Source organism: Acanthochromis polyacanthus, chromosome 8 (assembly GCF_021347895.1).
Source record: "Acanthochromis polyacanthus isolate Apoly-LR-REF ecotype Palm Island chromosome 8, KAUST_Apoly_ChrSc, whole genome shotgun sequence".
Taxonomy (NCBI): Eukaryota; Metazoa; Chordata; class Actinopteri; family Pomacentridae; genus Acanthochromis; species Acanthochromis polyacanthus.
The window spans coordinates 14,047,605-14,074,114 of NC_067120.1; the positions used below are offsets into that span (position 1 = coordinate 14,047,605).

At 40.3% G+C, this 26,510-nt stretch overlaps 3 protein-coding genes and 1 long non-coding RNA gene across 5 annotated transcripts; 3 read left to right on the forward strand and 1 right to left on the reverse strand.

Moving 5' to 3' along the window:
- Positions 1 to 1,106: 1,106 nt before the first annotated feature.
- LOC110950327 (sulfide:quinone oxidoreductase, mitochondrial) lies at positions 1,107 to 11,742 on the forward strand. Of its 2 annotated transcripts, none has more exons than XM_051951734.1 (10): positions 1,107 to 1,276; positions 1,962 to 2,186; positions 2,322 to 2,492; positions 2,638 to 2,691; positions 6,946 to 7,140; positions 7,240 to 7,449; positions 7,612 to 7,795; positions 10,170 to 10,237; positions 10,360 to 10,538; positions 10,632 to 11,742. In XM_051951734.1, the coding sequence occupies exons 2-10, from the start codon at positions 1,989 to 1,991 to the stop codon at positions 10,687 to 10,689; spliced, it is 1,317 nt and encodes a 438-aa protein (XP_051807694.1). In that variant the 5' UTR covers positions 1,107 to 1,276; positions 1,962 to 1,988; the 3' UTR covers positions 10,690 to 11,742. The 2 variants fall into 2 exon arrangements, with proteins under 2 accessions (XP_051807694.1, XP_051807693.1); XM_051951733.1 differs by having other exon boundaries at positions 1,982 to 2,186.
- An 810-nt stretch (positions 11,743 to 12,552) lies between these two features.
- On the forward strand, positions 12,553 to 21,627 carry ctdspl2a (CTD (carboxy-terminal domain, RNA polymerase II, polypeptide A) small phosphatase like 2a). Its single transcript, XM_022192937.2, has 13 exons — positions 12,553 to 12,827; positions 14,900 to 15,110; positions 16,477 to 16,612; positions 16,718 to 16,864; positions 17,030 to 17,257; positions 17,430 to 17,523; positions 18,018 to 18,129; positions 18,239 to 18,325; positions 18,409 to 18,471; positions 18,579 to 18,658; positions 19,380 to 19,506; positions 19,604 to 19,699; positions 20,411 to 21,627. The coding sequence occupies exons 2-13, from the start codon at positions 14,922 to 14,924 to the stop codon at positions 20,474 to 20,476; spliced, it is 1,425 nt and encodes a 474-aa protein (XP_022048629.1). The 5' UTR covers positions 12,553 to 12,827; positions 14,900 to 14,921; the 3' UTR covers positions 20,477 to 21,627.
- LOC127535028 (uncharacterized) lies at positions 21,422 to 24,187 on the reverse strand. The gene is made up of 2 exons (XR_007943666.1): positions 23,570 to 24,187; positions 21,422 to 23,032 (listed from the first exon to the last, which is right to left on the reverse strand). It is a non-coding gene; the product is annotated as an uncharacterized LOC127535028 (long non-coding RNA).
- On the forward strand, positions 22,713 to 24,891 carry si:ch73-330k17.3 (IGFBP domain-containing protein). The gene is made up of 4 exons (XM_022192953.2): positions 22,713 to 23,043; positions 24,178 to 24,265; positions 24,355 to 24,550; positions 24,637 to 24,891. The coding sequence occupies exons 1-4, from the start codon at positions 22,713 to 22,715 to the stop codon at positions 24,694 to 24,696; spliced, it is 675 nt and encodes a 224-aa protein (XP_022048645.2). The 3' UTR covers positions 24,697 to 24,891.
- The last annotated feature ends 1,619 nt before the right edge of the window (positions 24,892 to 26,510 follow it).

A 26,510-nucleotide genomic window follows, 5' to 3' on the forward strand; every position in this document is an offset into this window, starting at 1 on the left:
AGCAACACATAGCTGCAATGCAAAGAGTTAAGGAAGTTGTCGATGCTGCTTGTGGCATGTTGTGCCACTTTTTCCTGCAGGGCTTGGTGATTTTGGGTGACAGGAACATATTGTCAGACACATCCAGCCCGAGCATCATGTAGCAGATTGTCTGTTCATGTACCATGCTGTGTAAAAACATTTCTTAAAGACAAATGTTGGAGTGGTGGACATTGTACCTGGTTACAGGTACAGCCTGACTGCTCTACCTGCATCCAGCACCAACCAGCCCATTCTTTCTCTTATCGTCTGTGGCATTGTGTCATTTAAACAAAACTTCATTTTAGGGTAGCTTTTTACAGTCACAGGTCAAAGTAGTGTGTGTGCTCATCTCACTATCTGATCATTGTGCTTTAAAGCCACACCTGATAAGGGTGTGGATGAACTCAGTGATCCAGAATTTGCCATCAGTTGAACAGCTCAAATGGAGCCAGTTGTGCACAATTGGCTATTTTTGACCCTTTTCTAAGCCTAACAATAGAGATGAGATTTCTAACGTTGTCTCTAAGCCAGAAAAGAAGACAGTTTGCATGCTGCGTTTACATTTTTGCTCAGTGTATATGTGAGGATTAGTCTATTGAGCAATCTGTGAAATACCTATGTGGGCATGTGTACAGACAAATGTATGATAAACTTTAGACATATAAGCAATAAACATACACTACAGGTACAGTTTTAAAGCTTGCCAACACAATCTAACGTTGGTGCATGAAGGACATTACCGGAGCTGTAAGTTCATGTTTCTCCTCTAAACACACGTCTAAACACGCCCACCTAAAATGTACCTTCACGGTTATTTATGAGGAGCACAACTGTATATCTATGTGTTAACCTTTCAACAACAGAAACGCACAAAAACACACGTACATTGCCGAAATCCTTCCAGAGACAGCCTACATTAGCTATTTAGTTTCACAGGGTTTAGTTTAGCTAACTGAAGTTTTGCTAAAGCTATATTAAACTGACAATTAAACAAGGTCGCTTCTGATTGGTCTGACGGTGAGGGGCGGGACAACCACTCCAGATCTCGATTCTAATTGGACAGCAGCTCTGTCCGTCCTGCGAGGCAAGCAACTGCAAGTTCACGTTGGGTAAAAGGCTTGACAAGTGAAGGTAAAGTAACAGTCCGGCTTCAGCAGACGAGTAAACAGGGCATACCGAGTTCCCGTCGCCCTTCTGAAGCATTTTTTGGATTAATTCACTGCAAAACGGACGGTTAACAGTACCGCTGGTCGAGGTAAGTCTCCTTTTTTAGACACAGCTGTACCCTGACATAATGCTATCAGGTGTATGTGTCTGTACAGGAATGGTTGTAATGGAAACAGCTCGTTACGCAGCATGCAGCAGCAGTGGTTTAGCTCAGATCGGGCTTCACTGATTTTATCTTAACAAAAGCAGCCTTTGTCATTACACGTTAGTTGTTTGTGCTCCAGCTGTAAATTTCCTCTTAAACTAAGTCATACATGGTACAGTATATACATAACACTCCCTTAACTTGTTCCTCTGTCTATGGTAACTTTTAAAAACATGTTAAGTAATACAAGCTTAAAGAACTGTTGAAAGTTGAAAATTTGTGTGTGCTTTGTTGTGTTTTGGGTGTGGTTCCTTGACACAATAGCTGTTGTTGCTAAAACCACAATCAAATTCATGACTTCATTGTTTTCTTATTATTGTATGTTAACAGAATAAATATTAGTTGGTGAGAAAGAAGTCAGAGCGGTGAATCTGAATCTGAAGCCCCCCTTGGGTTTTTTATAATGCCCATTACAGTAATGAGCTAAACTATTGATTTTCTAACTCTGACGAACAAAGTGTAAATGTGGGAAAACAAAATGCAATTAGAAAGTGCATCATGTTGACAGATGTTGATTGTGTCTGAGCCCTACACAACATAACTGAGTATGACCTTTTGTATGTGTAAGAACTGTGTCCTATGGTTCAGGCCCAGAATGGCTGCGCTACGTCGTCTGGGGCAATGCCCCTCCACGGGCATCCTTATCTCTCAGCTTCACACGAGCAGCCGTGCCTCTGCCAAACAACATTACAAAATGCTTGTTCTTGGAGGAGGAAGTGGGGGCATTACAATGAGTGCACGGATGAAGAGGATGATGGGAGCTGAGAATGTGGCCGTTGTGGAGCCCAGTGAGGCAAGAACCGTATATTTTCCATCCTGCTTTTAATCTATCACTATAACACAGCTTGCACTGGAAATTCTAAAAAGTAGTGACTCAGAACTGTCATACAAAGTTAGTATCCAACATCTTCTCTTTCATCTCTTTCAGATGCACTACTACCAGCCAATATGGACCCTGGTTGGTGCCGGTGCAAAAACTGTCGCCTCATCAGGTCGTCCCACTGCAAGTGTTATGCCGTCTGGAGTGAAGTGGGTGAAATCCAAAGTTCAGGAAATAAACCCGGACACAAATACTGTCCGGACAGATGACGGGACTGAAGTAAGTTTGCTTTGTCTAGAAGAGTGTTTACTGAAGTTGTAACATTATTTAACAATGTCATGGAGCGGAAGTTTGCATGAAGCGTGTAAAGGTATGATGATTGCTGTGTGTCTATTCTTATGTAAACTTTATTTTCACTCAACAGATCTCCTATGAATATCTGATTGTGGGTCTTGGTTTACAACTCCATTATGAGAAGGTGAGGTCATGCTTCATTATTTTTTTCTGCTGTTACCTAGTAAAATGTTTCCATTATACACTACAGGCCAAAAGTTTGAAAGCGAGATCAAATTTGTACTAAAAAAAAGATCATAATTTCATTGACATACTTTGCAACAAAATGAACATGATGATTAAGAGCCACTCATCAGAATACATTTTTATTATAATTATCAGGTGTTTGGGTTTTTCCTGCTTAGACTTTTCTTTCTTCAAAATAACCTCCTCTGGTTATATGAGGCATTCGTTCCACAAGTTTTCTCAAGGAATTGAATTCCAAGCTTTTTTACGTTCATCAATGAGAGACTGCTGATTTGTGGGATGCACTTTTCTGACTGATCGATCCAATTCGTCCCACACAAGCTCAGTTGGACAGAGGTCTTGAGACTGAGGGGTCCAAACCATGTTTCGAAGAACACCTTCCTCTTCTTTTTTGTCCAGGTACCCCTGGCAGAGCTTGGAAGAATGTTGAGGGTAATAATCTTGCTGCAAAACAAACTGTTGACCCATAAGCCTTAGTCCAGATGGAACTGTATGAACCTGAAGGATGGAGTGGTACTGTTCCTTCTTCATGATACCCTTTACTTCAAACACATCTCCTACTCTTATCACCTGGAAAACATCCCCATACCATGGCACAACCACTTTCGTGCTGTTTTGTGGGTGTTAGGCATGGTCATTTACACACGTGGACAAAATTGTTGGTACCCCTCAGTTAAAGAAGGAAAAACCCACAATTCTCACTGAAATCACTTGAAACTCACAAAAGTAACAATAAATAAAAATTTATTGAAAATTAAATAATCAAAATCAGCCATCACTTTTGAATTGTTGATTAACATAATTATTTAAAAAAACAAACTAATGAAATAGGGCTGGACAAAAATGATGGTACCCATAACTTAATATTTTGTTGCACAACCTTTTGAGGCAATCACTGCAATTAAACGATTTCTGTATTTGTCAATGAGCGTTCTGCAGCTGTCAACAGGTATTTTGGCCCACTCCTCATGAGCAAACAGCTCCAGTTGTCTCAGGTTTGATGGGTGTCTTCTCCAAATGGCATGTTTCAGCTCCTTCCACATATGTTCAATGGGATTCAGATCTGGGCTCATAGAAGGCCACTTTAGAATAGTCCAACGCTTTTCTCTCAGCCATTCTTGGGTGTTTTTGGCTGTGTGTTTTGGATCGTTGTCCTGTTGGAAGACCCATGACCTGCGACTGAGACCAAGCTTTCTTTTTTTTTTTTTTCTTTCTTCTTTTCTTTTTTGTCTGCATTTATTCTCATTGTTTAACTCCATGAAAGGGGTGTCAACACTTTATGAGATTAATGCATATTTTAGTCTTGCAGCCAAATATCTTATTATTTGGTGCATGCGTGTGACCATCACCAGCCCTCCCTGAAAGCTAAGCTGACACTTTTTATTACATTACCCTGTTTAAGAGCCAGGGAGGGCAGTGCTACACCTCAGTGGTGATGTGAGGGGAAACAAAGGGGTGGACAGGACGAGAGGGGATGGACAGGGACAGGGTCTAGCAAGCAATGCTATTACATCTGAAGAATATCAGGTGTTGTGCTATTCCCAACTAATAATTACCCATCAATAAGACAAAAAAGCAAACACATACACAAGAGAACAGAAAACCAAACAAACAATAAATAAATAAATAAATGAAAGAATAATTAGCCAGACAGTACTAAACACCATAGTTGTGGGTGTCATGTTAGTATAGAGTGGAATAGGCCAGATGATACTAGAGGAAGATACTAGAGAAAAGGAGAGAGGGTTTAGTTTGAGATTAGACTCTGGAGAGAGTCTCAGCACATTCCGGCGGGTCCCATCACTGCTCAACAGCGGAACTCGACAGGAGCTGGTGGGACCTGAGCAAACATGCACATGCAAGTGTGAAAGACCCCGAAGCCCAGAACAGCCATCACAGCAGTGCAGTGCCAAGCCGACAGGGCACCCCCCCACAGGCCGAGGAGCCACGGGGCAGCGCCCCCAGAGAGCAACCGGGGCCACCATGTACCACACGGACCCCGAAGACAAGAGGGCGAAGCTACCAACACCCCCAGCACGCCGGAACCGGCCCAGGCAGCCCGGGGCAAGCGGACCCACCCGCCACCCAAACCCCAACCCCGCCCGCCCCAGCCCCCACCAAACCCCCACACCCCACCACCAAGACCAAGCTTTCTGACACGAGGCAGCACATTTCTCTCCAGAATGCCTTGATAGTCTTCAGATTTCATCGTACCTTGCACACTTTCAAGACACCCTGTGCCAGATGCAGCAAAGCAGCCCCAAAACATTACTGAGCCTCCTCCATGTTTCACCATAGGGACAGTGTTCTTTTCTTCGTATGCTTGGTTTTTGAGTCTATGAACATAGAGTTGATGTGCCTTACCAAAAAGCTCCAGTTTGGTCTCATCTGTCCAAAGGACATTCTCCCAGAAGCTTTGTGGCTTGTCAACATGCATTTTTGCAAATTCCAGTCTGGCTTTTTTATGAGTTTTTTTCAGCAGTGGTGTCCTCCTTGGTCGTCTCCCATGAAGTCCACTTTGGCTCAAACAACGACGAATGGTGCGATCTGACACTGATGTACCTTGGCCTTGGAGTTCACCTTTAATTTCTTTGGAGGTTGCTCTGGGCTCTTTGGATACAATTCCAACGATCCGTCTCTTCAATTTGTCATCAATTTTCCTCTTGCGGCCACGTCCAGGGAGGTTGGCTACTGTCCCGTGGGTCTTGAACTTCTGAATAATATGAGCCACTGTTGTCACAGGAACTTCAAGCTGTTTAGAGATGGTCTTATAGCCTTTACCTTTAAGATGTTTGTCTATAATTTTTTTTCGGATGTCCTGGGACAATTCTCTCCTTCGCTTTCTGTTGTCCATGTTCAGTGTGGTACACACCTTTTCACCAAACAGCAGGGTGACTACTTGTCTCCCTTTAAATAGGCAGACTGACTGATTATGAGTTTGGAAACACCTGTGATGTCAATTAAATGACACACCTGAGTTAATCATGTCACTCTGGTCAAATAGTTTTCAATCTTTTATAGAGGTACCATCATTTTTGTCCAGGCCTGTTTCATTAGTTTGTTTTTTTAAATAATTATGTTAATCAACAATTCAAAAGTGATGGCTGTTTTTGATTATTTAATTTTCAATAAATTTTTATTTATTGTTACTTTTGTGAGTTTCAAGTGATTTCAGTGAGAATTGTGGGTTTTTCCTTCTTTAACTGAGGGGTACCAACAATTTTGTCCACGTGTGTAAAACGTTCACCAATTTGTCTGCGAACATAGACTCTGCAATTTGAACCAAATAGTTCAAACTTGCTTTTGTTGTCCAGAGAACTTGTTTCCAGTCAACATGGATCCAATTTTGTGCACTTTAACCCGCTCATATCTCTTTTTCTTGTTCTTTGAACAAAATAGCATTTTTTTGCAGATACACAACCCTTCAGACCAGCTTTTCTCAAATGTCTTTTTACAGTTGTCACAGATATGGGTTTTGACCTCGTCATGCTGATTTCCTTCCTTATTTGTGGTGCTGTTTTCTGGCGATCTCTCTGGTGACAATGATATGTTTATCCTGTGCTTTTGTAGTAACCCTCTCTCTCCCAGACCTTTTTCTTTCATCATAACTTCCAGTTTCTTCTAGTTACTTCATCGTGTGGTAAACTCCTTTGTTGGACACTATTAGGTGTTTTGCAATTTCTCTTTCAGTGGATCCTTTTTTCCTCAATGTACAAATCTGTACTCTTGTTTCTTTACTCAGCTGTTTCTTTCTAGCCATTTCTTGTGGTAGTTTGTCAGAGATATGGACACAGTTGAGATTTATTGGGATTTTTGTGTGCAAACTCTCAAAAGCCAAAGAACTAAAGTGAAAATTTCAAACTGTGATTTGTGTTTTAGTTTTGCACTAAAGTTGTGACTCTTGGAAATCTTCTCAACCCTAAAGCTAAGCCCTTCTTTTCTTTTGTTGAGGTTTATTCAGCAATTGTCTGGTAACTTCAATGTATACCTAAAGGTGAACTGAGGGAAATTTTGCATATCAATGTAAGCAAAGTCTGATCATGACGTAAATACATCCCAAAATCCATAGAATTTATACTGGTTTTTAAGAAAGACCATGTGAAGAGAAACTCAAAGTTGCTTCCAAAGTTTTGGCCTGTAGTGTCTATAAAATCAACTGCATTCCAACAATTTACATTCTTCTTATATGCAGATCAAAGGACTGCCAGAGGGGTTTGAACATCCAAAGATAGGGTCAAACTACTCAGTCCAAACTGTGGAGAAAACATGGAAAGCCTTACAGAATTTCAAAGAGGGCAATGCTGTGTTCACTTTCCCAAATACTCCTGTGAAATGCGCCGGAGCACCACAGAAGATCATGTATCTATCAGATGCCTTTCTCAGAAAGGTACTTGAACTCTGGGATTTAATGATAATGTTGTACAGTTTGTAAAGTCCAATGTGGCTTTCCAGATTTGCTGAGGATATTTTTGTGCTTCTATCTAAGACAGGAAAAAGGGAAAAGGCCAAAGTAATATACAACACTTCCCTACCTGTGCTTTTTGGGGTCAAGAAATATGCTGACTCACTGTGGGACGTCGTGAAATGTCGTGACCTACAAGTGAACCTCAGGCAGAACCTGATTGAAGTGCGGGCAGACAAGCAAGAGGCTGTGTTTGAAAATCTTGATAAACCAGGTGAAACCAAAGTGTTTGAGGTAATTGTCTAACAGTAACGGTAATTTTCACTCATAGTTTGATGATAATGTGATGATATAAACAACCAAACACACTGACATTTTATCCCTTTGTACCTCAATGTATGACACATTAGGAAGAGACTCCAGTAAATAACTCCTCTCTGCTATTTTCTTAATTAGTATGAAATGCTTCACGTTACGCCACCAATGGGACCCCATTTGGTGCTTAAAGGAAGTCCACTGGCTGATGAGGCTGGATGGTTGGACCTCAACAAAGACACCCTACAACATAACAAGTATCCCAATGTGTTTGGGATTGGTGACTGCGCTAACCTGCCCACAGCAAAAACTGCTGCAGCTGTCGGTAAGTGACTGTTATATTACACAATGCTGGAAAGCATGCTATTGCTACATATAGTTCTAACTTTTATTTTATGTTGACTGTTGTACTTCCTGTGATTTCAAAGCAAGTATCCTGCATGACTGTATTGCACAATGACCAATTTCACTCAAGAATATCAAAACAGACACCACACCCTGTACTTCAGGTAATGTAGGGACACTTCACTTAGTATCTGATAGGTTCTGCCATCACTTCAGTTATTTTTATGTCTGTGTTTGATTGTAACATTACAATTCACAGAGAGATATTTGACACAAACACATGTTTAAAAAGTTTACCCCTGTGTGCCTCAATGTTTCTTTGGTTTGTGCCATTTCCTCTCTGGCAGTTGTTAAGTAATTGACCAAAAATTCCTGGCAGCTTAGTGTAATAAAGTCAACACTATCACCTTATCATGCCATCATATTTACATTCAGTGCAGGAAGGCCACTTTCTGCACACTCTATCAGGTTGTAGATTATTACATGGGTAAATTGCAAAATTTTTTGCCTGTCCCTCCACACTCAGTAACCCATAATGACAAAGTGAAAACATGATTTAACAATTTTTAATGATTTTTTTGCAAATGCTTTAAAAATCCCCTTAAAAATCCCCAAAAAACATTTATTCTTCCTTCATGTCAGACCAGTCTGTTGTACCTGCCATTGAGAAGCATGCTGAAGCATGATTTGATGCATTTTCCTCATTCAATTTTTTGATTCATCAGATTAGAGAGGCTTTTAAATGTCATTTGACAAACTCCAAGCGGACTGTTAGGAACCCTTTACTCAGAATGGCGTTTTTCTACAATGAAGCCCTGGTTGATGCAGGGCTGCTAAGACAGTCAAGCCTCCAGCAGGTTCTTCCAGTGCTGGAGATAATTCCTAAAATTCTGTCAGAGTGACTCTTGGATACCTACCTACCTTGTAGGTATTCAGTTGGTCGAGTGACCAACTCCATGAAAACTCCTGGTGGTTTTAAACTTCTTCCATTTCACAGCTATTGAAGCCACTATGCACCTGTCAAAACTCAAAGCTTCAGAGGTGGTGTTAAACTTTTGCCATGATCCATGCCTCACCACAGTTCAAAAGACACATCGTTCCCTTGATTTCCTCATTTAATTTTTGTCTTGACTTGCATTGACAATTGTGGGATCTTATATACACGTGTGTATGTCGTTCTAAACCCTTTCCACTCCATTTAGTTTTCAGTCAATTTCTAATCACATCAAGGATTATGAAAGCAGCATATTGTGCCTGACTACAGTATGGAGTGCTACAGCAGAGGGCTAAATAACTCACTTTTTTTCGAGACATTTTTCACTTTGTAATTATGAGTTGTTGAGTGTAGAGTGATGGGAAATCCTCAATTTTACCCATTTAAAATGAAATCCACACCATTATAATGTGTGCAAAATTTAAAGAGGCCTAAATACTTTTTGAAGTGATTCTATAGCACGCTGAATGTATTGCTGACTGTGTTTTTTTTTCAGTGTGGATATAGCTGTTTTTAGCCTCATTAGCAGTCTGTGCATTGATCAGCTTTGATCCAGAGGGAAATATATAATAGATTATGGAGTGAACGGCTGTAAAATGCAGGACAGATTGACCTGTACAGGCCTCACTGAAGTATTTCATTCAGACCCACAGACCAACCAGGGATTTTTATGTGTAGAGTTTGCATGCACTCCTTGCTCTTCTTTAAGTTTCCAGTTCAAAGACATACCTGCTAGAGCCACTTATACAACTGGCAAATAGCTATAAATAATTCAAATTTTGCTGTAGGCTTGCAAAAAGTAAGAGGTCCGTAGTTTCATTGCAGTGTGATTAATTTGGGGCAGTAAATATCATCTCCAGCTTCTGATTGGATCAAATGTTTTAGCAGGCTGCCGGCTTGTCAAATTTCTTTGAAGCTATGGAGACTGGACGGCACATCTGTAACTTCTCAGGGATGTTATCTATCTTACACATGGCTGAGTTCTTGGCTGAGGGACATTGAAAGTTTTACAAAAGAAGTGTACCGTCTTTTGAACTGGAGAAGAGAGTTTTTAGTAAACATTCAAAAATTAAGTAGAATAGTAAAGTACACATCAACTGTATGTTTGGACTCTGGCTTGGGTGTGCATATACAGGAAATAGTCAGCCGAACAATACTTATTAGCTCACTTAGATACTTAGACTTGGCAGTAGATGCTGTTGTCAGTAAGTGTGTTTCAGCTCAGTGACAGAACACCAACCTGTTCAGTGTGTGTGTCCAGCTGACTCAGAAGGATAAAGACATCAGTGTACTTCAACCAGCTGTTAACAAAGACTAATAACACTTTGGAAAGAACTTAAACTGTGTTTTCTCTTCTTAGCGGCACAGTCTGCTATCTTGAACAGAACAATCAGCAAAGTACTGAAAAATGAGAAGCCTGATAAGAAGGTAAATGTCACATGAACGACAACTATAACTTATATCATTAATTATGAAGACTGCTGGAACTTCTCTCTTAGATGTCTGTTGAAAACCTGCAAATGCTTAATGAGTAATTTTCTTGTTTATAGTACGATGGGTACACGTCGTGTCCATTGGTCACAAGCTACAACACAGTAATTCTGGCAGAGTTTGACTACAATGGACAACCACTAGAAACATTCCCCATCAACCAAGCCAAAGAAAGGAGACTAATGTACCACTTGAAGGCTGATATGATGCCTCACCTCTACTGGCATGGGCTTCTTCGGTATGTATATAGTCCATTACCAACATGTTGATAGTTGACAGTGGAGTCACTCCACAGCAGCTGCTACATTTCTCTTTATTTGTCTTCCATCAGGGGCCTGTGGGGTGGACCAGGACCTTACAGGAAAGTCTTTCATCTGGGAATGAAATGAAACATCACCATCAGTTTGCATATTTCAAGTTATTCACCCTTTAGGAAAAACTAGTTCATGAAATTCATCATGTCATAATCCCTACAGGATGTACACGTGTGGATAGAGTGGTATTATTTGTATCTTGGACATCATGATTAATCACAACAAGTTTAATCAACATAGAAAATGTTAAAATATCAAGACTCTAGACAAACCTTGAGATTTTATCTTATAAATAAATGAGTGCAGTGACGGAACTGGTCATAGCTGCTTATAGGTCAATCTTGTGATTCTTATTATTGCATATTGAATAGCAGGTCTTGCTGCTTTTATCAAGTACACATTCCAACAAGCAATGAAATATTTATAGGAGCTGAAAACAAAACGCTGTTGATAATTATAATAATATGTTGATTTGTACTTCTGGATGATCCAACTCTTTGAGACCATGTACCATCAAAAACCAACATCAAACTCGAGGTGGACTATTGCAATGCTTTGAGAGTAGTCACTACATATATTCTACAAATATACTAGTTTCAAGATTACTATACATAAAATTATGTATAATAATGGAAGTATGTCATTCTGTATCAAATGTTCCATCTTGTTGTGATTTTAACAGATTTCAGCTCCATATAGCTTAAAAACTAAATTGTTCATTTGTTGAAAACACCTGTGTTCACACTACAATCATTCATGCTACTTTGGGGATCCTTGACCATTAACATGTAAACTACCACAAGTGCTTTTGCTCACATTTAAATGTCACTGTCATGGGATAGTTTTTTGTACATAGTGATCATTTGTCTTTTCTATTATCATTGCTAAACTGAATTATGATATCTTATGAACAACACAATCAGTGCTATTGTATTTTTTAACAGCAAGCTTCATTACTCTTTAATCATTTAAATGACTGTAAGTTCATAAACCTGCTTTGACTGCAATCCTGAAGTAAAAAGGGAAATTGTTAATGAAAAATCTAATATAAATGCAGCATAGTTTCTATCTTGGGGGACTTCGTTGTCATTAAATAATGAGGCTACATTATTAAATGTTGTATATGGCTTTGGTTTGGTTTGTGTGCTCTCTCTGTGAAGCTGTCATGATCCACGTTCCAATATGAATCTGTACTCATCTAAATGAAAGTCAGTCACTGTATCATGCTGTAGCAGAAAGAGTTACTGGGAGGTCAGACACAAATTTTCCATGTGTTTACACTGGAACCTACAGGAATCTTTAACATTGCTTTCAGATTGAAGATTGCATTTGCTGTGCCCTCGATGAATAGTCATAATCAGGACAATACTTCTTCATGTAAACTTTAGACAGTGCAAGAATAAATCATTTTAGTGTTCCTACTTTCAAGTCAGCCACCATTTCACTGAGCTGTCAAAGTAAACCTCTTAAGACTGTAAAACTTACTTGAAAGCTAGTTTAAATGAATTATTTTTTGTCAGTGTTGATGTGGCTGAGTGCAACGTGTGTTTCCAGCACACTTCATGACACGTTTTTGAACAGTTACAAAAAGATTCAATTTTTTTCAGCAGTAAGCTATCAGAAACATAACTATTAGTTAAAACTGTCTGAAAATGCAACATAGATTTATTGTGATGCATTGTTTTTCTCAGGTTTTTCTGGAAGGTGCATATCACACTGAATGAACATGACTGCTAAGACTATTTTTAAATTGCAAAAACTTCAGAAAAGGCTTGCAAAAAGATGCCAAGCTTCTGTGAGATCTTTCTGTAACAAGAGACAGCGCAACAAATGAGTGCTGTGGTTAATGTCTGCAGCAGTTTGTGCATTCTCTAAAGCTTTCTTGTAGTCCCACAACAGTACCAGCAGGGATAACGTGTGGTAGAGAGCCCGAGTCCAGCTGCGCACACACTATAGCCATTTTCCTGTTGCCTCCGCGCTCCGCCACGTTGGTTTCCTACGTGTGTGTCGCATTCTCCTGCGCAGCACCAACGTTATGTTTGTGATGAGGCGGGAAATGGCGTCCGCAGACATGGTTGATCTGTGACTAGCTACCGAGCGACGGACACAGCTGGCAGCAACGACCACGGCCCGACCTCTATCGGTGGCCGCTACGGTCACGGCAGAGAGCTGACAACGCTGCGGCAAGTTTCGAAGAGCTTCCTAGATCATCGGTAGGTAACGAACCACGTCAACATGTAAACAAAAAGGTTTGTCCCCGCGAAAGGCTGACTGCTGCTAGCTAGCGGCTAACGTTAGTCAGCGAAGGGGGCGTAGTCTAATGGCTGTACATAGTTATGGAACAAAATGACGCGTTAGCCACAGCGCGGCTAGCTAGAATTTGCTTTATTTCGGCAAAGAATTAACGGAGTGTTCTCATGTTCAACACAGATATGTTACTGGAGACATGTAAGATGCGCTTTGGGAAGTGAAGCGAATAATGTCACTGCATTGCTTTTGCTGCCTTTGGCGTTTTGTTAGCCTGAAAGCTAACTGTAGCCTGTAAATGTTAGCTACACAACCCACCGCCAGCATCTGGTTTATGTTAAGATTAACTGTGATTAACAGCAGCTCCACAAAACCGATGAGAGTTGATTGTGACCACACGAGCTATGTGTTACTGGAACATATACAGGACGTCAGCGTCAAAGCAGTGTTGTGTGTTTACCGGGCTGTTGCTGCTAAACACCAGCAGCTGGCTAACGTTAGCGATAGCTGACGTCGTTGGCGTTAATACAGCCTGTCCGATGTTACATAACCACAGTCAGTGGTGCTGCCTGCTGTCACATCTAATTTAGCAACGACTGACCAAACATGCACACTGAGAGCGTTTCTGCTAAACACAAGCGAACACAATAACTGAAGGCTTCATATTTCCGATTACCTCTCATGCTTATCGCTTTCACCACCCACTCAGCTGACCGGTCTGCTGACATGCATCTTCTTTTGGAAACTACTTTCGGTCTCAGCTTTTACATAATCCTGTTTAATGGCCGTAATAGCTAAAGGGAATGTATGATTTATCTTAACTTAATTGCAGATACAGACTGTTCTGTGCACAAGTCTGACTGGACTGATGGAGAAGTGTAGCTGTGACTGTGATCCAGACTAACTGTTGACGTGAACTATTAGCCCTTCAAGCTTCTGTCACCCTGATTCACGACTGAAGGCATAGAAATACAGAATTTATTATTATTATTATTATTATTATTATTATGTGCCTTTTGTTGTGCAGTGTGACTATAAAGAAGCAGGCTTCATCTTTGATTGTTATCTGTTGTGAAGAGAGACAGAAAGGGGAACTGAAAAACTGTAAACATTTATAGATGATCATATCATGTGATGACATGGTAAAACGATATTAGTTGGGGAATTTATATATTTGAGCTCAGGAGTCCGAAACCATATACTGGACCTCTTTTCACATATTCTCTATATCTATAACATGAAACAGCATTCCATAAACACTGTTGATACTGTGTGAGTTAATTTAGAAACCGTGTCTCCATTACAGAATTTGTATACCAGAGAGCATGACATATAATCTGTTTGGTTTTGGTCACGATTAAAACTGTAAATGGTGAGCTTCTAACATATTAAGCATCTGTGTGTAAGTTCATAGAAATAGGAAGAGAAAAGTATGTGCCGATTGAGAATAATTTAACAGACATCCCAAAAAAGCCCTTGGTTGAGCAATGCTTTGTATGAAACTTGTGAAATTAGAGTGCCGACTATTGCCCAGTTTGCAATTTAAACTATTACTTGGTCATCTGTCAGATGTAAGATTGAGCATTTTAAATAATGAAGGTGAAATAACATTAATGCAAATTAATTAGTTGGATGAAGATCTTTTCATTAGCATATTTCTGATTTAGCAGCCTAATTAACTTGATTTATGTCTTGAACTGAGTATGAGAAGCCTTTTTTTGTTTTTGCAAAAGTTCTCAGAATTAGCAGTAATAAATTATTTAGCAAGCAATAAAAATAAAAAAATATTGTCCTCAAGTTCCATGGTGATTTTTGCAAGCCACTTTATATTATGTTGTTTACAGTGTGCCAATACTGTACCTATTAATTTTTCATTTCTGATCCCTATACATATTGTTACTATTTTATTGTTATTTTGTAACTATTACCATGTTCATTGCTAAATAAGCTTGCTGTAATAATGTGAATTTGCCCTGGTGTGGGAGGAAATGAAGGTTTAGCTTATCTAATTCTCTCCTTTTGTCGTTTCCCTTCTCAGATTTTCTATGTGACGTTGGGGCATGATGAGGCTGAGAGTGCGTAAAGCTCCTCAGCAGCCCAACCTAGGCCATCGAACACACTCATCCCAGGCCAAACGGAAACACTGTGAAGTGGAGCCATCACCGGTGAGAGGTCGAGGCAAAATGCAAAAGAATGAAACTGGCCTGCTCTCCACAATAAAGAAATTCATCCGTGGAAATGCTGTCAAGGTAGGCACAGATTGGAAGTCACTGCTGCTCTTATGTAATTTTAGTTTTGTCTGCTCTGCTGTGATGGTCCGCTGGAGGAGCACACGCTCTAAACACAAAAGGAAAAAAACCCTCAGCTGCACTTTGGGCTGACAGTGTGAAACAATGACTCACACATAATGGCTAGTAGTGTTTCTAGACACTTAAGTGGTAGATCCACAATTCTGAAAGCCTGTGTTCGCGACAGTGTGATGTGCACATGAACACCTGTGTTACCCTGGATGCCCAGAGGGAAGGAGAGCAACACAGAGGTGGAAAATTTGGACTGAAATATGTGTTACCTTGAAAGATACCCACTTGATGTGTGTCAACTTACTGAAGCCTTTTGCAAAGAATGCTGTAGATTTAGTCCCTGAGCACATCCACTGAAAGAAAGAGAAGGGATTTCTTCAGCCCAGTGTGAGCAAAGAGGGATGATGGCATCAAACAAAGCATGTTTCAGTTTTCATGTGGGATCCTGACTGTCATTTTAAGGTGGGATCATTTTTTAAGTCTCCATGAACTTCCTCTATATTCACTCTGACAGCTGTAGTAAATAGTACATGATGTATTTGTTTGAGTTTAACAGCAAATAGCCGTGTAAGTTGTACACACGCTTTAAAAACATTTTCCTCATTGCTTTGTCTGAAGCCCCTCATGAACACACACCACCTTACTGCATCACGTCACGCTAACTGTACAGAACAGTGTCATGTCTTCATAAGAACCTTGATCGATTTCTGTAAAAGTCAGACCAACAGTGCTGTCTGCCTGAATCAATTCAAAAACTTGATAAAGGAAAATTAATCCATGTGTGTAACCTCTTTTCCTAATCTGTATTTTTCCTTTTTTTTGTTTTTGTTTGAACCCGTTTCAGTATTTCTTATTTATAGAAGTATATCTGAATTGTCTTATTGTTTTTATGTACTGTGAACATTTTACATTCTTTTAAATGGTGTGCTGTCTTGGCCAGCTCTCCTTTGGGAAAAGAGATTTTTAATCTCAAGAAACTTTCTGGTAAAATAAAGGTTAAACTAAAAAAAAAAAAAAATAAAAGAATCTTGTCACAGCCCTTTGAAATGATGCCGTCACATGCATGTAAAAGCTGTACTGAGAGAGATTAAACACACGCCTTGTTGTCTGCATTTCTGGCAAACATATTATCTACAAGTCACAGAAGAAAGTTACATAAGTTTGTTTTTTAGTGTAAATCATACTACTTCACAGTGTTACCAGTTTATTTCTCAATATGACATTTTTATTTTTTTCAGATTTGATGAGTAAAAATGCACTGAAATCATTCGAACAACTTGTAACGTGTTGGCGCCTTTGTCTATGTTTTCCTCAGGTGGAGCAAGATATCCCCGCTAAGAGGAGTCGTATTGATTGTAATTCTGAAAGTGAACTAATTACTTCATCGCCACAGACTCGAGGTCTGTCCAACAAATCTGTCTCCAGAGTTTGCCGGAAAAGTCCAAATAAAGGTACGATTCTGCAGAAACCCTGATGTATCTCATGGATAGACGGAAAACCATTCAGGTGTTTTGTTTGTAGGTTATTGATAGAGATTTGTCGTGGTTTTTTTTTAGACACAATGACATGCAACAGTAAACCGATAAAACCCAACGGTAAACTGGAGGCCCCCGTCGACTCAGCGAGCAGCCCGCCACGAACCACCCTACTCGGAACTATATTCTCACCAGTCTTCAACTTTTTCTCACCAGCAACTAAAACTGGTAAGAAAACAAACACTAAGGTCCTCGGACATTTAGCATTTGATACATTAACAACATAGCTTTAGTTCAAAGCTGGTTTTTAAATTAACCTTTGCGACGTGTGACCAAACCTCCACCGACCACTCTGCACTGACATTTCTTGTCGTTTGGATTCCCTCTTTGAAGCCACTCCTGGCTCAGACTCTCCCGGCCAGGCGATGGAGGCAGAGGAGATCATGAAGCAGCTGGACATCGAGCCAGCGGAAGAAATGCCGAGCAGCACTCTCACGTCCACAGAGGGCATCACCCCGTGTCACGCTGCCCCGATATTACCGCAGAGGCTTCAGATTTCCTCCGATGCGACCATAGAAGAAGGAGAGATCGTCACTGAGACTGACATGCCCCCGTTAACAGGTGCGACCACTCTCACGCTCAGCCTCAGGCTCAACTTTATTGACACAAGCGTTGATAAGCAAGAACAGCTTATGTGAACTCTAACCTGTGCTTTAGAATTTAACAATAGAGCCTCTTTATTTCTCAACAGCATCACGCTTTAATTGCTTTTCTATCTTTATGTCTCCATCAGCTCCTGGTTGTATGCCAGATGGCAGCTACCCCCACACGTTACCCTCAGCTCCTGCAGAAACCTCGTACGATGAGGACTGGGAAGTTTTTGACCCGTGAGTTGATCAAAATCCATGTATTTTATTAATGACTTAAAAAAATCAGAGCCGGTTATATATGGACATGTGTCATTGAGTGAAGTAGACATTACAAGATGTACGTGAAGAAGTGTTGTTGCTCTGATGTTTGGATTTAAGTTTACACTGTTTGCGAGGCGATCGACTTGAAATCGCATCCAAGGTCACATTGCATATCAGTGGGAGAGCAGAGCTGGCTGTAATGTGAAATTATCATCCACCAGATGGCAGCAAACACATATTTTGAGCCTGTGTTGGATCACTGTGATGGCATGTGACACCATGTTTACACCAGTGCTGCACTTCACTGGATATTTTCTTTACTCTTGATTCACTCAGAAGCATAAACATTCGATCAGATATTTTCAGTGTATTAAAGGGTTGACATTTACACCGAAGCCTGGATGACAAACATTACATTTAAATCAACAGTTGTGAGTTTTGTGAATCTTTTTTGGTCTTTCTGCTTCAAGGTACTTCTTCATCAAGCACGTGCCTCCACTGACAGAAGAGCAGTTAACACGCAAACCAGCGTTACCTTTGAAAACACGCAGCACGCCGGAGTTTTCTCTCGTCCTGGACCTGGTAAGCTGTTAAAGGTTTCTTACACCTTTAGTTTATATTATAAGTGTACTGAGTTGATTTAGTTTGTGATGCTGATTTATTTTATTTACTCTTTTTTTTTTGCTGCCAGGATGAAACTCTGGTTCACTGTAGTTTGAATGAGCTAGAAGATGCAGCTCTGACATTCCCAGTGCTCTTTCAAGATGTAATATACCAGGTACGAAATGTTGAAAATCCACTCACTGATTGAAAGCCTTCGCTTTTATTGTTGCGGCCCTAAAACGTTTTCTTCCTCTAAAGGTGTATGTTCGATTGAGGCCCTTTTTCCGAGAGTTTCTCGAGCGCATGTCTCAGATGTATGAGGTGAGAGGTCTTTTTCGTTACCCAGAGATTCCAGCCAGCCTTCGCTTAATCCGACCTGCTCCCAGATTAAATATTACTCATTTATGGCTGTCCCATTCAAATTTCAGATTATTCTCTTTACGGCTTCAAAGAAAGTCTACGCCGACAAGTTGCTCAACATCCTGGACCCGAAAAAGCAGTTAGTAAGGTCAGTAAAAGTATGACTGCAAAGCGGCTTTAACGAGATATGATTGTGATTCATACTCTGTTTAAGTTAGCTGCAGGGACAAAGAGGAAATGAAGGAGTCTGTCTAGATTTAACAAGGACGTACACCTGCAATGAAGCCATAGAAAATGATCTGTCTGCTGTGATTGAAGCAGGAAAGCTGGTTTTATTCTGCACTCAGCTGTGGGAGATAATTAAAGATAAACGTGTGAGGCTTGTCGGAGCTGCTGTTTCCTTACCCATAAATTCACAGATAAACGGGAAATGCCTCTTTGTTTGTTGACACTTGCTTTCTAATAGTTGTTTCCTCAGTGCCGTTGCCAGCTTTGAAGTTTATGAAGTTTGCATCTCATAAAAAGCATCGACATGCGGTTTTTGTTGCTTGTTTACGCCCAGCAGTGATTTCTGATTTGGCCCTCTGACCCATAAATACATTACGTGTAATACTCAAGTTGAATGCATCGTCTTCCTTCTTACAAATGAGCAAATTAGAAGAAGAACCTGTTTTACTAGCAGACATCCATCCTGTGCTGTGTGTCAAAGCTGCTTGTTATTTGCACAAAGTATTTGGGAAGTTAGTTTCTAGCTGCCAGCATGCTTTACAATGCTGGTGACCTAACTTGTTGATCCAAGTAGGAACCTGAAATGATGTATTGTTGCATGTTTTAACAGGAGGATTCTCTCATTGTGTTATTTTTTTCAGGCATAGACTTTTTCGTGAGCACTGTGTGTGCGTTCAAGGAAATTACATTAAAGACTTAAACATTCTTGGACGGGATCTTTCCAAGACGATAATAATCGACAACTCACCCCAGGCCTTTGCTTATCAGGTAAGACTTTGACAACAGAAGTTTAAGAAAAGACTTGTATTATTAATCATGTTTCTGTGTCATTGCAATACTGAAGCAATGTTTCTGTCTCTTTCAGCTTTCCAATGGAATCCCGATTGAGAGCTGGTTTGTGGATAGAAATGACAACGAGCTTCTAAAGCTTGTTCCTTTCCTCGAGAAACTCGTGGAGTTGGTATGTACTCCCACTTTTTTGCATTTAATCTCTGACTAGTTAGACAAGCAGAAATACTGTTTTTACCTACTCTTTCTTGTAGACCAGTGGTGTCAAACTCATTTTAGTTCAGGGGCCACATTCAGCCCAGTTTGATCTGAACTGGGCCGGACCAGAGAAATAACAGCACAATAACCTGCAAATAACAACAAGTTATTACAAAATTGACCCGTTTTAAAGTTTGAAAATGTGGAAAAAATAATATATATTTTCATAGTGAAACTTCTGATGTCCACATTTTTAACATTTTTGGGAAATCTTTGAACATTTTTTGATACAAAAAAGAAATGTTAAAAATGTTTCTTAAGAAGATTCACATAATTTTTTGTGAATGTTATTCAAGAAAAAATCACAAGTTTTACTGATATTAATGTAATCACTTTTGATATTTTTAGGACTTTTTTGAAAGATTTTTACTCATTTTTTTAAAATATTTGCAAGAATTTTCTTACCATTTTTTTTTTAAATAAAACTTTCAGGGGAAACTTAAGGAATTATTGGAATTTTCTTCCTGAAGGTTTTGCAAATTTTCAGAAATGTGGGGAATTTTTTTTTGCTAAATTTTTGGATTTTTTTTCAGACAAGGAAACAATATTTTTTGGTGCCTGTAAATGAGGACAACAGGAGGGTTAAGGCTCGTTGTCATTTTTTAAATATTGCATCTTGTCACAGAATGAAGACGTCAGGCCGCACATCCGAGAGCGGTTTCGTTTGCACGACCTCCTTCCTCCAGACTGAAACGCTCGCCTTCGTCTCGCCGTTGAACATCGAACCAACATTGGGGGAAAAAAGTCAAAGGACACATTCAGTGGATTTCTCTTTGCATACGCAACATTGCCATTATTATTATTATTTTTAAAACCACACACAAAAAAAATTGAAAGCTATGTTTGAGTCAAAACGTCCTGGCTGTTTTTCATACGTACTCGGAACAAACGGACGCTCTCGCTGCAGCAGGTTCTTCAATCTCCGCTCAGTTCTTTTCGGCGCGAGCTTGACGACGGCCTCATGGAAGGTATTTTGTCTTTAACGGCCGTTTTGGATTGACGAGACTGAATGTCACACAGTGTGGGATTATAAGGACCTCGTTGGTTTCAGCCTGACCTCGAAGGGCCAGTCAAACCTGTATAATATTCACTCTATTTACTTGTAAATATAATGTACATAATTGTTTTTTTTTTCTTCGAGGTTTTTAAGTCATTTTATTTTCACTTCAGATTTTAGTATGTCTTCTTTGATTTGGTTGCTTTTATAAACCAACAAAATGTCATTGTGTTTTGTTTGAAGTTGTTGATGAGCAGCTGCTTTTCTGTTGTATGCCTGCATTATTCCTGTGATGCTTTACTCCATTACATGCAGTTGTCTGTAATAAGGTGCAGTTTAAACAAAAAAAAACAACAAAACGTATCTTTGGGAGGAAAATGTTTCTGAAATAATATTTTAAAGCGATGAAATGTAAGCTAGAATAGGGTCTCAAATGAATACAAAGCCATAATGGCCGAAGAATAATTTTAAAGATTTGTATTTGAGAGTCCATTTCTGATTGCGACACTTTGATCGTCCTCTTTGATGGGGGAGGGGAGGGGTGAGGCATCTTGCACTTTGACATCCAGCCCTTTGTAAGTTGATGTAAAATCTTGTCACTTTTCTACACAGGTGTGCATCACCGAGATTTGTTATGTGGGCGGGGGGGGGGGGGGGGGGATGAAATTGTAGCACCAGCAAATTGCCAACATGTTTGCTTTGAAATCTTGTTTTCCAAGACGTCTTGTATGTGGGGATCTTTGATGATGTAGGAGTCACGAGTTTTATTGACTATTGAATGATCACTCCTGGTGTATTCAGTGTTACTCAATGGTTTCCTTGAAAATAAATCCATTTTTATACGACTCCGAGCTTCCTGCTGGTCATTACGTCTCTAATGTGGTTAACTTCCTCAATCCTAAGCACTGATGATGAATAGTTTTCTTATTTTTTTAACCCTTATAATCTTAGTCCATAGATATATGAATGAGTGACATAAATATATGAAGCTTAAAAACTCATTTTTGACAGTTTGCTACATCTCAATACAAGCACTATTCTTACATTACCACTTAAAAGTTTGGTAGTGTCTACAGATACGGGTCCGTACTTCTAGCAACAACCTAAAAGTTTGGGATCACTTATAAATGTCCTTATTTTTGAAAGAAAAGTCGTTTTTTTTCCAATGAAGATAACATTAAACGAATCAGAAATACAGTCTAGACATTATTAATGTGGTAAATGACTATTCTAGCTGGAAACGGCAGATTTTAATGGAATACCTACATAGTACATATAAAATTGTGCAAAATTAGCGTTGGTGTGCAAATCAGGTAGTTTAACTTTAAATGATGCGTTTGGTCTTTTTTTTTTTAAATACGGAATAAGGAGATTGTGTGATAACAGCAGCATGACCCTCCACAAAGAGAGCAGAAATGTCCTGACAGTGTAACCTCAGTGACAGTGTCCATCTTTTATTGTTCCACACCGCAGTTTTCATTCGGAGATACGAGAACTTACGAGATGTCCTGATCAGATAAGCTGCTGATGTCTTAATCCTTTTGTTCTTTGGAGAAATAGGTCATTACCTGATTGCAGGTGTACACTGAATTGCCCCTTGCAGAGGTCATGTGACTCCAAATACAAAGGGGGCCAGTCTTTCCAGCTCCATCACACTTATCTAAGGCTGCCCAGGAGGAAGGATTGTTTCAAAACAAACGCACACTGTTGATAGTGTGAAGATAAGACGAGGGGATAATTAACTGTGTATTTAGTCAAAAATCCACCCAGCCTGAACCCCCCCTGCCCTCATCTATTGGCTGCTGGTGGGGGGTGGAGGTTGTGGCTCGTAAACTATGAAGCCTTGCTGGCGTGATATCTGAGGGGCCCACCTGTATAAAAGGTGCCGACAGGTGCTCTCCCTCCAGGAAAAGCATCAGGCTGATCAAGGATGTGGATGCTCTTCGTCTTGGGTGCCTTGCTGGGGGCGGTGGCCTCGGAGGAGACGCCCACCACGAGGAGCTCTCCGCAGCTTCAGGCCCTCCACTGCCCGCCCTGCGAGAGGATCCACTGCTCCTCCAGGAGGGTGCTGAAGCTCCGGTGTAAAGGCGGCGTCACGACGGGCGTCTGCGGCTGCTGCCCGGTGTGTGCCAGGACCGAGGGGGAGACCTGCGGAGGAACCTGGGACTACCTGGGGAAGTGTGACGAGGGGCTGGTGTGTGTTCATGAGGACTCAGCAGATGACAAACCAGACGCAGAGCGCAAAGGGACCTGCAAAGCGGGTGAGATTAGAGTTTACACCCTCAATTAAAAACACCAGATGGCATCTTATCACTGATGAACATGATGCATCGGAGTCAGGAAAATGTCTTAAAAACTTGGGAAAAGATGCAGCAATGTCCTACGTTTGCATTCAGAAATATATTAATGTGCACTACCAGTCAAAAGTGTGAACACATTTTATACATTTTTAGATTCACCCTGAAGACATCCAAACTATAAAATAATGGAATTATGTTGTAAACAAAGTGTTAATCTGCAATGTAGAAAATAATGCAGATAAATAAAAAGCACTGAATGAGAGGGTGTGTCCAAACCTTTGACTGGTAGTGCACATTATAAATACTGTCAGAAATAATTTAGTCATTTTGTGTTAATTCACTGATTTAATAACTCTCATAGTAAAAAATCATCTGTCTTGAAAAACGTGGAAATGCATGCAGCAATGTTTGAATTTTGCATTAAAAAGTCAATAAGTCCAAAATGTATGATGAGAAATAACTGTGTCAGAATTCTGTATGACTTAACTGATTTCTAAAGACTTGAAGCAATGCATTGTAGGTTTTCTCAGTTAAATTTTGATCTGCAAAATAACAAAAAGAAGCAATATTTCAGTCTACAATGTGGTGGAACTCTCTTCAAAACAGAATGCAATTATCATTTGCACTACTGTCTTTATATATTCCTTCCTAGCTGCAAATTTCTGTATATATTTTGTTATATTTATTTATTTATGTTCCTTTTTCCATAGTTTATTTCTTATTATTCTTTTCCATATTCCTAGGGTGACAACAACGGCCGAAACCAAATTCCTTGCATGTTGTGAACGTATTTGTCCATTAAAGCTGATTCTGAACAAATTTACTTAGCTGCATTTCATCACGGCTGCGCGCTGTAGTGGGAACGGTGCCAATGTGGTAAATGTAGTTTATGAGCTGTGAAGACTGATAGCGTGGTCAAGGCTTCCTTTGATTCAAAGGTTTCTGCTCGCAGTTAAGCCACGATTACCCCTCTTATCTGTCCGTGACGAAGAGACGTGTCGCCGTTGTTGATACGGTATCTGACGTCCTACGACAGGTTTTGCTGCTGCTCAGGAGATGTGCACAGAAAAATCCTTTAACTTGTGTTTGATGCAGTGATCGAGACGCTGAATCCAGAAAGCTGCCAGCCAGAGTGCACCAGGGAGTACTGTCAGGCCAACCCCACTGAAATCTGCTCTGCCAGGTGAGTACATTTACTAAAGCTCACTTTTTCTGTCTTCATACCTTGTGTGTGGCATTTTTACAGCAATCTGAATTTCCTTTGCTGTTCAGATCCGTGTCTCTGGAGGGGAAAGCCTGCCAGGGCTCCTGCCAGCACACCTCCTGTTCAAGCTGTTTGCTGCTGAAGCCCCCGTCGTGCCCACAAACCTGCAGCCCGTCCGACTCTACCTGCCTGCAGCAGTTTGGGAAGTGTGTCCACAACCACCTGAAAGCAGCTCCCAACCATGTGTGTAACAGCAGCCTGCAGGTACGACCAACTATGACCAACAAATACACACATTGCTTTAATTACTGCTCTTCCAATCCAACGCCGTACGTCTTTTGTGTCTGCAGAGTCACAGCGAGGGACATTTTCGGTGTTTGGTCCCAGACTGTCCAAACTCAGCAAAGTAATTCCTTGTTGTGTGAGGAGCAGAAACCAAGAGGAGCTCATGTAGCAAAATGTCAAAAGGCAGCTATTTTTGGACTTTGTGAATATCTTAAATACTTTATCTGACAATCACATTTTCTATGCAGTGTGAAGTTGAATAAGAACGTGAAATTAATTGTATTTTGAAATTTTTGAGAAATAAAATTCTGTAAACTACACTGTCTGTTTGCATTTATTTAGTGGGGATGATCAGGTTGGATTTGCAGGATTTTTACGTTTCAGTTCATGCTGCTCTTTCCTGTTTTATGTGAAATGATTTCGAGTTAGTTGATATGATGTCAACATGTGTAACCAACCTGCTCTTAACCCTCGTATTGTCCTGCGGGTCAAAATTTATGCGAATGTTCTTAAAGAAAATATTAAAAGTTTCAGTGATATATGTAATCACTCGATATTTTAAGGATTTTTTACTCATTTAAAAAAAATCAATAATTTTCTTACCAATTTTTTTTTTAAATAAAACTTTTAAGGAATTATTGGAATTTTCTTCCTGAAGGTTTTGCAAATTTTCAGAAATTTGGGGGGAATTTTTTTGCTGAATTTTTGAATTTTTTTCGGACGAGGAAACAATATTTTTTTGGTGCCCGTAAATGAGGACAACAGGCGGGTTAATTAGTTTGACTTTAAAGTCTCACTACAGATGTACAGTGGGTACAGAAAGTATTCAGACCCCTTGAAATTTTCACTCTCTGTCATTGCAGCCATTTGCCAAAATTAAAAAGTTCATTTTATTTCTCATTAATGTACACTCAGCACCCCATCTTGACAGAAAAAAACAGAAATGTAGAAATTTTTGCAAATTTATTAAAAAAGAAAAACTGAAATATCACATGGTCAAAAGTATTCAGACCCTGTGCTCAGTATTGAGTAGAAGCACCCTTTTCAGCTGGTACAGCCATGAGTCTTCTTGGGATTGATGCAGCAAGTTTTTCACACCTGGATTTGGGGATCCTCTGCCATTCTTCCTTGCTGATCCTCTCCAGTTCTGTCAGGTTGGATGGTGAACGTTGGTGGACAGACATTTTGAGGTCTCCCCAGAGATGCTCAATTGGGTTTAGGTCAGGGCTCTGGCTGGGCCAGTCAAGAACGGTCACAGAGTTGTTCTGAAGCCACTCCTTTGTTATTTTAGCTGTGTGCTTAGGATCATTGTCCTGTTGAAAGGTGAACCTTCGGCCCAGTCTGAGGTCCTGAGCACTCTGGAAGAGGTTTTCCTCCAGGATATCTCTGTACTTGGCCGCATTCATCCTTCCTTCAATTGCAACCAGTCGTCCTGTCCCTGCAGCTGAAAAACACCCCCACAACATGATGCTCCCACCACCATGTTTCACTGTAGGGATTGTATTGGGCAGGTGATGAGCAGTGCCTGGTTTTCTCCACACATACCGCTTAGAACTAACACCAAAAAGTTCAGTCTTGGTCTCATCAGACCAGAGAATCTTATTTCTCATAGTCTGGGAGTCATTCGTGTGTTTTTTGGCAAACTCTATGCGGGCTTTCATGTGTCTTGCACTGAGGAGAGGCTTCCATCGGGCCACTCTGCCATAAAGCCCCGACTGGTGGAGGGCTGCAGTGATAGCTGACTTTGTGGAACTTTCTCCTATCTCCCGACTGCATCTCTGGAGCTCAGCCACAGTGATCTTTGGGTTCTTCTTTACCTCTCTCACCAAGGCTCTTCTCCCACCATTGCTCAGTTTGGCTGGACGGCCAGGTCTAGGAAGAGTTGTGGTGGTCCCAAACTTCTTCCATTTGAGCATTATGGAGGCCACTGTGCTCTTAG